At 34.7% G+C, this 12,305-nt stretch overlaps 1 protein-coding gene across 1 annotated transcript; it reads left to right on the forward strand.

Moving 5' to 3' along the window:
* Positions 1-10,782: 10,782 nt before the first annotated feature.
* On the forward strand, positions 10,783-12,284 carry Ublcp1 (Ubiquitin-like domain-containing C-terminal domain phosphatase 1). The gene is made up of 2 exons (XM_076385565.1): positions 10,783-10,973; positions 11,106-12,284. Exons 1-2 carry the CDS (start codon positions 10,814-10,816, stop codon positions 11,948-11,950), a joined length of 1,005 nt encoding a protein of 334 aa, XP_076241680.1. The 5' UTR covers positions 10,783-10,813; the 3' UTR covers positions 11,951-12,284.
* The last annotated feature ends 21 nt before the right edge of the window (positions 12,285-12,305 follow it).

The raw sequence follows: 12,305 nt of genomic DNA on the forward strand, positions 1-12,305 counted from the left end.
TGAATAAATTCATGAATCACCATATTTAGAGAAACGCATTTTTCTCAAAACCAAGCAAATGTCTAAAGTAAAATACTTTCTCAAGTAACAAATACTTTAAAAAATAGTTACGTGAACAAATTCTGATAAACCACCCTGTACGATATCGATTAAGCTTAGGCACACACGACCGACAATTTCGTCGGTCTAACTAAAGGTCGATTACAGTTGTATATCGATTATGTTCTTATTCATTAGATAGAAAAAGAAGGTTTTTCAACCTGTAATCAGCTTTTATTCAAATCGATAAAATTGTTGATTGTGTGATCCTACTTTTGTATGCCAACATACAAAATTAAAAAGTCTTTTAGAAAAATAAAGACTTTATTCAGTAGGTTTAAGTACTACTATTTAAATAATAAACTTAACTATATTTAAGTACTACTAACTTAATTTAGTAGTGCTCATGGACTTGTGTACAGCATATCCAGATAGCACAAAGATATGTTATGAACGTCCAAAGAACATTCGATCTGGACGTTCCTTAGATTCAGAAGATATCCTAATAAGATTCGTATGTCTCCTATATGTCCTCCTTAAGTTCTTTAAATGTCGAAGGAAAGTTTCATTTACATCGTAAGATGTAATCAGATGTATCAACCTGCAAATAGGATGATCAACATCCTCAAAACATTCTCTGGATATCCAAAAGTAACATTCTGTGTACTTTGTGTGAATATTTAAAACAGCTTAAAAAACTCTACTGTAATATCTTAAAAGGTGTATAAGAAATGTATTTCGAATATTTAAAATTACTAAACAAAACATCTTCTCTACTTTTTATATACGTTTTAATAATCTTACACGGGACGAAGTGATAGTGGACCAGATCACTTTTAACGTTGACCCATAACAAATTCGCGTATTCAGACATTATGATACCTATACATAATATGTAGTAGATTTTACAATAAATATACACATTTAGGAAATATTAACTCAAGTATTAAAAACGTTTCAAAATTTCAGTCTGTTAAACCTACGAGACAGTTGTTCTTATAACACCTAAAATCTTACTTTTCAAAATGTCTACAAAATTTATAAGATGGATGTTCTTGCAACATCTGAAGTTTAATTTTTTAGAAGATTTAAAAGTTTTTTAAAGTGAACATTCTTAGGACTTCCTAAACGGATATTTCGGATAATATTTTAACAATTTAATAATTTAATAGTAATTTAATATTTCCATAATATGTACACTTTTACAGCTGAAATTAATGAGTAAGTCCCCTCTTTTCCATATAACACGGTACAAATTATTCTGATTTACACTGATTCTGAGTTTCTTATAACGCGGCAGGAATCGATCGCGTTATAGGAGAGTTGACTGTAATCCTTCCATTAAAACGTGAAACCGTGGCAGAGGTCTACCTTAATAACGAGGTGTTAAATACTCCCCATAACAGAGAGCGTACGTAGATACATATAACTAAAAATCAATGGTATTCGGTTACGATCGAAAGAGTAAACCATACGAACGTGCCATGTTTCCTGAGCGAAGCCAGAAGCGCGTTTAATTTCCCTGCCGCTCGTTCCCGTGGATATCCAACGTTTACATATCGAGTCGCATCAACGTTATTGCAGTATGCATTCACGCGGCAGTTATCGGTCCCGCATACACTGCGCGTGCCTATGCATTATACGCGGCCAACATTGTCCGCTGTCCGTGCATCAATCACGAGATATCCTGCAGGTGAACACGACCAAAGATTTCAACGTTCGACGCGCACAGCTCGCCCGTTACACTTGCAATAAGCGCAGCCAGCGAAATGTTAATTTCGAATAATGTGGGCTGGGCTACTGCGATATTTAGCGCCCACTTTCAGCATAGTGATTCTGAACAATGCATCGCGGTTAGTTGCATATGCCAAGAAAGTTTAAACAGAGTCTTGAAACGAACTGGATAAAGTTTGCAGAAGCTGCATGGTTATGAGCACATAAAAATTAAATATCTCTTGCCTTCCAGTTGGAACAGAACGGAGAATCTAATGGAGGTCTAGGCAAAGGTTGTGTGAAGTATAAAGTAGAAGAGGATGAATCAGTTGAGGTAATTTATTATGCCTACTTTTGTCCTTGATTATAGTAGTAGGATGTATGGTGTGAATGTTTTGTGTACTATTATGAAAAATTGTGAATTTCTCGTGCATTATTTCGGAATAATCTTTTTTATAATACTTCTTTATAATAATACTATAGTGATCGTATTGCGATACTGACACCATGCCAATCGTAACTTGAAAATGACTTGGTGAAATTTATTTTATTTCAGACAGGACCAACTAACTTCAAACTTTGAAGTACAAAATAATTATTTACTTCAATTAAACGTTTTAAATGAAATGATGAAGAATTTTGCATTTATAAAAGTGAAGCTTCGAGTGTATTTGAAACTAATTGTAAAATGTGAAACAACATTCCACATTCAGTAATCGAATTTCTTATCCAATAGAAACACTTCTTAAAATGGGTTTACACTACGTGTTATATAACTTTAAAAAACAGAAAAGAGACCCATCTTTAGAATACGAATTTCTTTACATAAAAAGAGAACATAACACTTTTACATTATTTTAAACTTCCACTAACTAAACACCAATTAAAAAAATATGTTGCTACAATAAGAAGAAAATCAATTATCTGATCAAGCCACCCTCTCTTCTTTCTATCATATTCACCATGAATCAACTCATGAACACTACGACACAGAACTAGAAAATTGATGTTCATCGAATCGACTCGAAATAAAGGAAAATTGGAACCGTAACGATGCACTCGATGCGATTTCGCGCTCTTCCCTATAGAATTTTACAGCGAAATGCCTTGCAGCGTTCCATCAAACGGCAACAGCCTCGGTCCCTTTCTGTCAGTGAACTTATCGCGAAGCCTATTCTCTCCTTTATTTTCCAGCCCGTTCTGACCCACATGCCTCCAACGCCAGGACTTGTATCTGCTTCCAATTAAAAGGGTGAAATTGGATCTCGCGAAGGAGAAAAAAAAGATCGAAAGGAAACCCCTGGCCCCTTCTCCCCGAACCAAGAGAAGAGTCCAAGTGTTGGGGAGAGAGGGGTTCTTTCAGACGATCGAGGTTGCTGCAACTCCGCCCCGCTGACCAACCCCCTTCAAAGACTAACTTTCTCCAGATCTTTTTTTAGAGATTAAGGTTTCGCTGTATTACTCTAAAACCGAGCTAAGCATCGATAAATATTCAAAAGCTTCTTCTAAGCTGGTTCAAAATACAAGTTTAAAGCAGAATTTCCTACAAGCGTCTTACGCCGTGGTTTACCCTTTAACTTCTATTGTCGGTCTATGAGCTACTACTTACTTATTTATATCTGTTTCCCTCTCTGCATAACATACGGGACTCTTAAGAACAGTTGATTTTAATTTTTTATTTGCCACTTTTATGTTAATACTAACCCACTAAAAAACACTAGCGATTTGATAGAGAATTAAATAGTAGTTATATGAGTTTTAATAGGTTTAGTAGTTAAGAGTTAACGAAATATCGAAACGCACACAACATTTTGCAATATGCATATGATCTGCATTTGTTTCTGTTGTGTGGACATAACTCTTGCAATTGAGACACTAGATAGTTGCGAAACTTCTTAAACGCTGCCAAACTAACTTTGTGCAAAGTAGTTGAATACTAAATTAAATCAAATTTATGCTTGATTCGGCTATAGGAGTTAACGCTTTGAAGGTTTAATACGTACTGTCTGCGTAGAGTTCCTAAGTATGATAGGACTAAAATTAAGAATAATAAAATTGTGTTTAGAGCTTCATCTCAGAATTATTGATTATTGAAAACATGCCTAAACATGAAGTGAAATGTGTCTGACATGAAATTTACTCTAGTTATTTCGCTGTGTCTGACCTGTCTAGTACACGTCAGTAGTAGAATAAGTCGCAAGTCAGACACATTTCACGCGAATTTCAAACGTTTTCTTAGTAATTAATAACTCTGAAACGAAGTCTCAAACGCATTTTTGTCATTTCTGATTTTTCTTTTATTTTAGCGTATAGAATCACTTCTTAACATTTCTAACAACTTATCCAACACCCTGTGCCATAGAAACCAAACGAATCGAACATGTGTGCAAGAGAGTTATTAACCTTCAGATGGCGAAGGCTAAGTCAAAAATGACTGTGAGTCCACACTTCACATGAATGCAAAACAGTTCGTTGTCCAAAGCTTAAATAACGAGTCTAACAAGGAGGCACGAAGTCTCATACTTTTCCATGATTATTAAGGGTAGTACGATGAGTATTTACCCCCAGCAACCACCACTATCAAGTGATCGAACAATGACAAATTAGCATCTAAAAAAGAATCACCGATAAAACTTCTATTGACTTCCTGGTAGCACAGAAGTTTATTCCGAGCTAGACTTCAAGGGAATGGATCATGAACAATCCACTCTTCGGGATCCAGCCTGAGTATTACTTAAGGATTACTTAATGTTCTAGTTTAAAAACTTAACAAGATAAATTTTTTTTATCTCATTTTATGAAAGCATATACCCTCTAAAATATTTCAGTTAATGGATACTGTTGGTTTCGCAAAATGAACAAACTTGTAAACGTTTGCTCACAGCATGCGACGCATCGTTGCACGGAATTAGGTACCCTTTAAATGCGATTTTCTCGAAATCACATTATTACAAACGGTTACCATAATATCCCAAGTTCTAATTGTCCAGTTGAGACCAATTTTAGAGGGAATCCCCAACACACCTGTTTATATGGCCCGAACTAGAATTTTGAGAATCCGATGTTTTTCAGTACTTTAACATGTCAAAGATGCCAAAGTAACGACTCATAAAAAATCGGTAATCTGATTTTACTGTGCTGTCAAATTTTTAATTTTAATTATTTTTGCACAATTCTAGTTCTGACCATAATCATGCTTACATTGAACAAGATTATTTTTTATTCATTTATTTTAGACTAGAGTCGTTTAGAATTGTGACAATCATGAAGGCATTTTTCATATAAGGGGCTGATATTAAAGCAACTGTATCACCTGCAATTTTTAATGTTTTTATATTAAAAAATTGCATATATTCCTTAAATAAAGGGTGTTTCTTTTATCTTGCACATCATAATATCTTCGTTATTTTTACTGATACGAAAAAATGTGTCAGGACAAATTTGTTTGGTTCAAAGCTAAGAATATTATGATGCATGCTTTTTTCACTCAATCATTTTTTTTCCTATTTTTGAAGGTCATCACCATTGATTTGCACATTAACATGTATTTTCTATGATGCAACATTATAATGCATATCAAGATGAATCCAAGAAACTATGACACTATGATCTTGAAGGAAAAAATGCCAGAAAACATGAAGAAAAGAACTTTACATGCTTACAATATCATTCTTTTAATCATGATTGACCATGCAAACAAAAGTTTTATATCCCCTGCCCCAAAATATGTATCTCAAAGCAGATGGTCACCATTTTATACATTTATTGTAAAGTAAATTTAAAATAATTAAAATAATAATAAAATAGTAAAATTTATTACTTACAGAAAACCAAAAATGTAGAATTTTTCAATCATTTTTAAATTAACGTGATTTTTTCATTCAAACTCATTTAAAGCTCATAGAGTCATAGTTTCTTGGACCCGTTTTGATGTGCACTACATATAATGCAGCATCAGAAAAAATACATGTTAATATGCAAAACAATGACGATGATATTCAGAACTTGAAAAAAATAACTTTGAGAGAAAAAAAGTCTCAGCAAAAATAAAGAAGATATTAAGATGTACAAGATAAAAGAAACATTCTGTGGCAAAAATATACGAAAAATTCGACACAAATATATGTTACCGCTTGAAAAAGTCCTAAAAACACTTAGAAAATTGCGGTCTAGACTAGAATACCCCCTTAAACAGAGCGTAAGAGTTAAAGACGAATTAAATACCAGCTCTTACAAGGATAAGTTCAGTTTAGAGAGTAGTTACATTTGATACTTTTCGCGCCACTTAGGGAATACGTTCGCATCTTGACATGAGAAACACGAATATGTATGAAGGCGCAAAGAAGAGTATGCAAGTGGAAAACAGGATACTCGAGGACATCCTGTGAAAGGGATAAGTTGAGAAGCTGCGAGAGGAATTAGAAACTTCTCTACTAAGCGAGACTGCATACACTGAAATTTATGCTCGCTGATTCCGTGACGAGAATACGCAAAACCGGAACAGATAATTAGAGACACGGCGACGCGCGACGTGGCGATCTGGATTCATGAAACTCTATGAACCGAATAAATCTGCGACTGTTCGCTACGACAACGCCTGTTATCGTGAAAAAATTCACTCCCCTTTCCAAATGCATTTACAGTTAAACTGCTCCAAGTGAAATCGTTCTTTTGGCGATTATCCCATTTATTTATCGTTCATCGGCAATTTTTCAACCAACAGAAAGAAACGAATTTCGCCGAGGAAGCGACGCGATAACGTAATGCCGCGTCGCGACGCTCTCCTCTTTTTCCCTCGCGAATGATAAATCACGTTCGATAGTTCCGTAGAAAAAAATATAATCCTCTGCAATGGATACACATATCCGTTTAATAACGAGAGGGGAGGACACGGTCGGATATTAAAGTCGATTTCATTTTATCGAAGTGGCTGGTCCACCAACTCTATGGCTGGTAATTCATCGTCCCGACTGCTCCGCTGGCTCGCAACGACGCCGTGGTAATAAACGCTGCCCCTGGTCTTAGCTTAATAATTGATATTAATCTCTTTATTCGGCCGCGCTAAAATTCCATCAACTTTGCGTCAGAGGACGCTTGTTCACAAGTGAAAACGCTGTCGACTGGTTATGAAACGGCGTGTTCACGAAACTGTGTCACATGAAACCATGAGGATCATCGCGGACGAAAGTTGTTGAAACTTTGTCAACTGACCATGCTCGCCCGCCAGTTTAGGCGTTCGTGCTGGAAAACTAGCGTTCTTTTGAGAGCATTCGTTTTTTAAGTTCTAGTGTCCATTGAGGTATTTGGAAACACCAGTAAACGTGAAACATAGGTACTGGTGTAAAATGGTGAACTTTTTTAGCGAAACAGAGAAGCTTTGCCGCAACTGTTTTTCTGAGGGGATCAGACACTGTTAATTTTTGTAAATGAAAGATAGTTCTGAAGTTTTCATTTGCGTGTCATTATCGTTTTGTTTAAAGTTCGTGTTTTATGTTAATACCTTAACTTTGTTATGGAAGCTTATTTCTATGGATTGTACTTTTTGTTCAGTTATACAAGGATTACCAGAGATAGTTGTTTCAAGCTGATATATAGAAATTATGAATATTTCTTATTTAATTTTTAATTACTCTTGTTGCTTGCGAGGACATTAAAATTTTTTTAATGAAATAATGAAAATTAAACTACGAGTATGAATGATATTCAATAATACAGACTTTATAAGTAGATTTATAAATTAGCAAAAGATCTCACTGCAATAATTTGTGAGTAATTTAGGAAAATCAAGTAACAAATTATTACTCAGTTTCCTGTGCAATGAAATCGGTGAGTTGAAGAGTAATACAAATCCAAAAATAACACTTTGAAATATTTAATCCCAACGTGTGGTCCTCTACATTTTACATACCTATGGGGACCTCTGAGCTAGAATGTATTAACTCCATTTGTTTTCTATGTGACTTAATACGCTTTTGCTCTGAAATCCAGGAGCTTATTTGAAAATGGCTAATTTCGGACTTGGACTGTTTATCTCACTCCTTCAATTAGGCTTCATTAAGAAACTAAAAGCAAACTAAACATGAAAGGCATCATATCACAAACATATGCACCTATCATCTAAAAGTCTATTTGCATGTATGCCTAATGCAACTCCTCCTTTCCCTAAACATTTATATTCGTTTCATTACAATTAAATTCCATCTGTTTGACAAATGTTAATTATTTATTACACAAACGATAAGAAACTTATAACTCATTCTTTCAGAAACAGTTTTTCTTTCCCAACGACTCCTAAAATTTGCCACTTTTCATCACTGTTCAACCCTTCTTTCTTTAACGATTTCCTTCCCCAGTGGCGTAGCAAGGGATCACTGAGTCCTTGTATAATCTTTTGGACTCCTTGCCCCATTATTTTCTTCATATTATTTAAGCACATTATTTACATAATGGTCGCTATGAAAACGAAATGTAAGTTCAAACCAAAAATTATTATTAAATTATTAGTTAATAAGGAAGCTACTAAAATATAAAGAAAGAAATAAAATAAAAAACACATTTATTTCTTATTTGAAAAACAGTTATATTACGAATGTGAAAAATACTTTATGAGAATATAAAAGCACATAACATATGTACAAACATATCTAGTCATATTCTATTTAAACTGTCAGTTTATACGTGGCGTAATGGCCTCCAAAATGCTACATTGCAATATAACTCCTTGCTATAAAATGCTTTCATATATATTTCAGAGTCTAAAGATGTATTAAAAATGGAATAAAAAGTTATTTGCCATGCAACATGTGATTCTCAGAACTTGATAAATAGTATCAAGCAAACAATAGAAAAGATGCAAAAAATGTAATAATATATAGCTTATGAATGTAAGACGCATAGACCAGTGGGCCCACTGCTGATCTTTGGCCCTTGCACACTGCACACAACTACCTCCCTATAGCTACGCCACTGCTCTTCCCCTGAAACATTTCAAAGATTAATCGACAACGTACAAAGAATTAATGATCACGCATATTACCCCAAGGAATCCAACGCATTGCATCTGTAAGCACCAATGATGGTAACAAAAAAAAAAAAGAACTAGAATAATGAAAGGGGTGATGCAAAAATTTAATTACAATGCAGTAACTGCAGCAGGACACGGTCGTTTATGGGTGCAAGTTTTGCGTTTCGAGCCTCCTTAAACAGGACGGGTATCGTTGCGCGTTGGTTTCACGCTGGCAACAGCTCGAGGGAATCGCAGGCCACGGTTTTTCATTCGACAAGACTGATGACTCGCGCGGCTCGTAAACGAAACAAGCGCAATCGAGCACGCGAGCTCGCGTATCTCTTTCCCTCCGACCCTCCCACCTTTCTCCCATTCGCGCAAAGCAACGAGCCTTGCCAAAAATTTAACCGTACCCTCCGCAGTAGTTACCAAAGAGCCACCGCAATTTCTTCCCTTTTCCGCTTTCTCGTTCCTTTTTTTTTGAAAAAGAAAAAATTTACATGCCCCTTTTTCTACCCTTTTCCTTCCCCTTTCGCTGGTTCTAAGAACGGGACACCGCCACCGTGCCACACGACATTTGCATTTTTATTCCTGTGAAAGGAGCCCCCTCCGCGAATTTATTTCCTTGCTTTCGTTAAAGACGGGTACTGGCCCGTATACACGCATTCTCGGCTTTTGGAAATTGAAGAGGAAGCTGTTTGAACGCTGAATATAAGAATTTTTATAAGTGGAGGAACGAAATTGTTTCAAATGCATGGCTCACGCGAAGTGGCAAAGTTTTTTAACAACCGGTTTATTACCCAGATATCCCGGTTTTATTTCAGAGGAACTGTAAAAAAGCCTTGGACGCAAACTTGTAAAATTTTACGACAGCTATTCCCAGGCGTTTGTTTAATCAAGTCACGAGACTAACTCCAAAGTTTCCCAAACTTTCTACTGTCGCGGGAGATCGGCTTAAAATCGCGTGATAAAATTTATCGACAGTGAGAAAAACGAAGGAGAAGATTAAAAGGAGAATGTTAATTGTAGTTACCACGCGACCTTGGTATATTAATACATTAATTAGAAAACTACGCGATACAGACAGTCTTTGGTTTAGTGATTCATGAATTTGGTCAGAAAGGATTATTTAAATTCGCGTGTTCGAATTTTAAAAATATTTTACTTTCTGTATTTACCCTGGGAATACTGAGCTCTGAATTGTCACGCATAATTCTAAGACGAAATTCCTTAAAATCATTTTTCATACGTACCTATAACTTTTGACATTTTAACTCACAAAGACTAAAATATGAGCATATATATTTTTGCTAGCATTGCGTGTTCAATATTGATTCTTTAATAGTACTAAATCCGATGATGAAGAATCATATCCAAAAAAATTCTTCAAAACAAGACACGGTTCTAAAGGGATTAAATATTTATATGGTCATAAATAATGTTTTAAGAATTGTTACATAAAAAAAATAACTTAAATTTAACATTTTTCAAATTGTGCGCTCTCTCATTAATCCCTGCCAGTATTTCTAGAAATACACTAAAATAGTTTCCACTGTTTTTCACTAATATGTATATATTAGTTACTATATATTATCGTACATATAATTTCCTATTTATAACTTAAAAAATCTCGACGTATATATACGTCATTGGTAAACATAAATAATTACAGTTTCAAATGTTCTTGCAATTGCTAAATAATTATATTAATAAGCCACTTACCCAATTTCCAATGGATAAATAAATCATGGTCCAGAGTAAACTGCTCATTTTTATTAATTGAATAATAAATGATCGACAACCAGGATTGAATGATTTTCAGTCAAGTTCTGATGGCAGCACTATCTTGGCTTTCGTTCATTCCTCGCAACGCCACCTGAATGGAGAACGAAAATTTTTGACTGCAATACCGACAGAAACCCTCAACAACATATATATATGTATATTTGCGTGCATATGCTACAACTTTATTTCATTGACGTAGATTCTCTGCCATATAGATTGTATGTGTGTGTACAGTTAATCGTTTGATGTCGCGTCACTATCTTAAAAAGAATGGAGAGTGAAGTGAAAATTATCGTAAAATGGAGCGGCAAGGAATACAACATCTCGGATATACAACAGGACGATACTGTTCTAGTGTTGAAAGAATATATACACAGAGAAACTGGTGTCCTTCCGGAACGTCAAAAGTTGTTGAACCTCAAGTTCAAAGGTTATGTTTTGAATTGTCTTTGTGTCCTTTTCTCTCATTAATATGTTCCTTCTAACACTCCTATTTCACATCTAAATCTTTGACTATAGTTAAGATACAATGGAGTATCTATAGAATTTTTCTTTTCACCAGGCAAAGCAGCTCAAGACGATGACATCATAGGAAAGTTAGGTCTCAGACCTGGATTTAAATTAATGTTGATGGGATCTCGAGAAGAGGATATCGCTGAAGTATGTCACACACCAAACGATGTGTCTGACGTAGTTAATGATTTGGATATAGAGGAGGAGGAAGTAGAAATTGAAAACGCAGAAGTATATCTGTCCAAAATCCAAAAAAGAATCGATCACTATACAATTGTAGAATTAAATCCATTCAGAGAAGGGAAGAAACTTCTAGTTTTGGATATAGATTATACTCTCTTTGATCATAGATCATCTGCAGAAGGCATTACAGGATTAATGCGACCTTTCCTTCATTGGTTTCTAATACATGCGTACAAAGATTATGATATAGTGATTTGGTCTGCAACTACTATGAAATGGATTGATAAAAAAATGAAACTACTTGGAGTTTCTACTCATTCGCTTTATAAAATAGCATTTCATCTAGATTCTGTAGCTATGATATCTGTTCACACACCAAAGTATGGTTTGGTTGGAGTCAAACCACTTGGTCTCATTTGGGGAAAATATAAACAATTCTCTGCAAAGAATACAATAATGTTAGACGATATTAGAAGAAATTTCATCATGAATCCACAATCAGGATTGAGGATAAAACCTTTTAAGCATGCACACATTACCAGGAGTAAAGATAAAGAACTGTTAAAGTTATCTGATTACTTAAGATTTATAGCCAAGGTAGATGATTTTCAGACTCTTAATCACAGAAAGTGGGAAGAATATACAGCAAAAAAATACGAAGAGGAAGGAAGGAATGAGACGAACATCGACGACGAATTTCCAGAATGTTAAATAATTGTTAAATTTCATTGATTTTCCTACTATCCAAAAGATAAGAAATTTAGCACATACCATTGTAATGTGATAGCAAAACAATTTAAATTCTGTACAAAAAAATGCGAAAAAAAGGATGTAAAAAGAGAACATGGTTTACATATACTTCCATGAATTATAGTATATAGGATTGATTATTCATTATTCATGCTGCATGAATATGTTAAGCTATGCCTCGTAAATCTGCATATTTTCCCACGCTTTATATTTAAGATGTACTTATGAGTTACACAAAACATGTACAAAATATATATCAAATCATCTAAATAAAACCTTTGTATTTAAACAACTACTATATGATTTCTTCTTTTCA

The sequence above is a fragment of the Calliopsis andreniformis genome, chromosome 9, assembly GCF_051401765.1.
Source record: "Calliopsis andreniformis isolate RMS-2024a chromosome 9, iyCalAndr_principal, whole genome shotgun sequence".
Classification (NCBI taxonomy): domain Eukaryota; kingdom Metazoa; phylum Arthropoda; class Insecta; order Hymenoptera; family Andrenidae; genus Calliopsis; species Calliopsis andreniformis.

What these genes read in the sequence shown, in the direction of transcription:
- Ublcp1 (XM_076385565.1), top strand. Translation starts at nt 10,814, where the DNA reads ATGGAGAGTGAAGTGAAAATTATCGTAAAATGGAGCGGCAAGGAATAC. An exon ending in GTTGAACCTCAAGTTCAAAG is followed by an intron (nt 10,974 to 11,105) that starts GTTATGTTTTGA and finishes TCTTTTCACCAG; the next exon opens with GCAAAGCAGCTCAAGACGAT.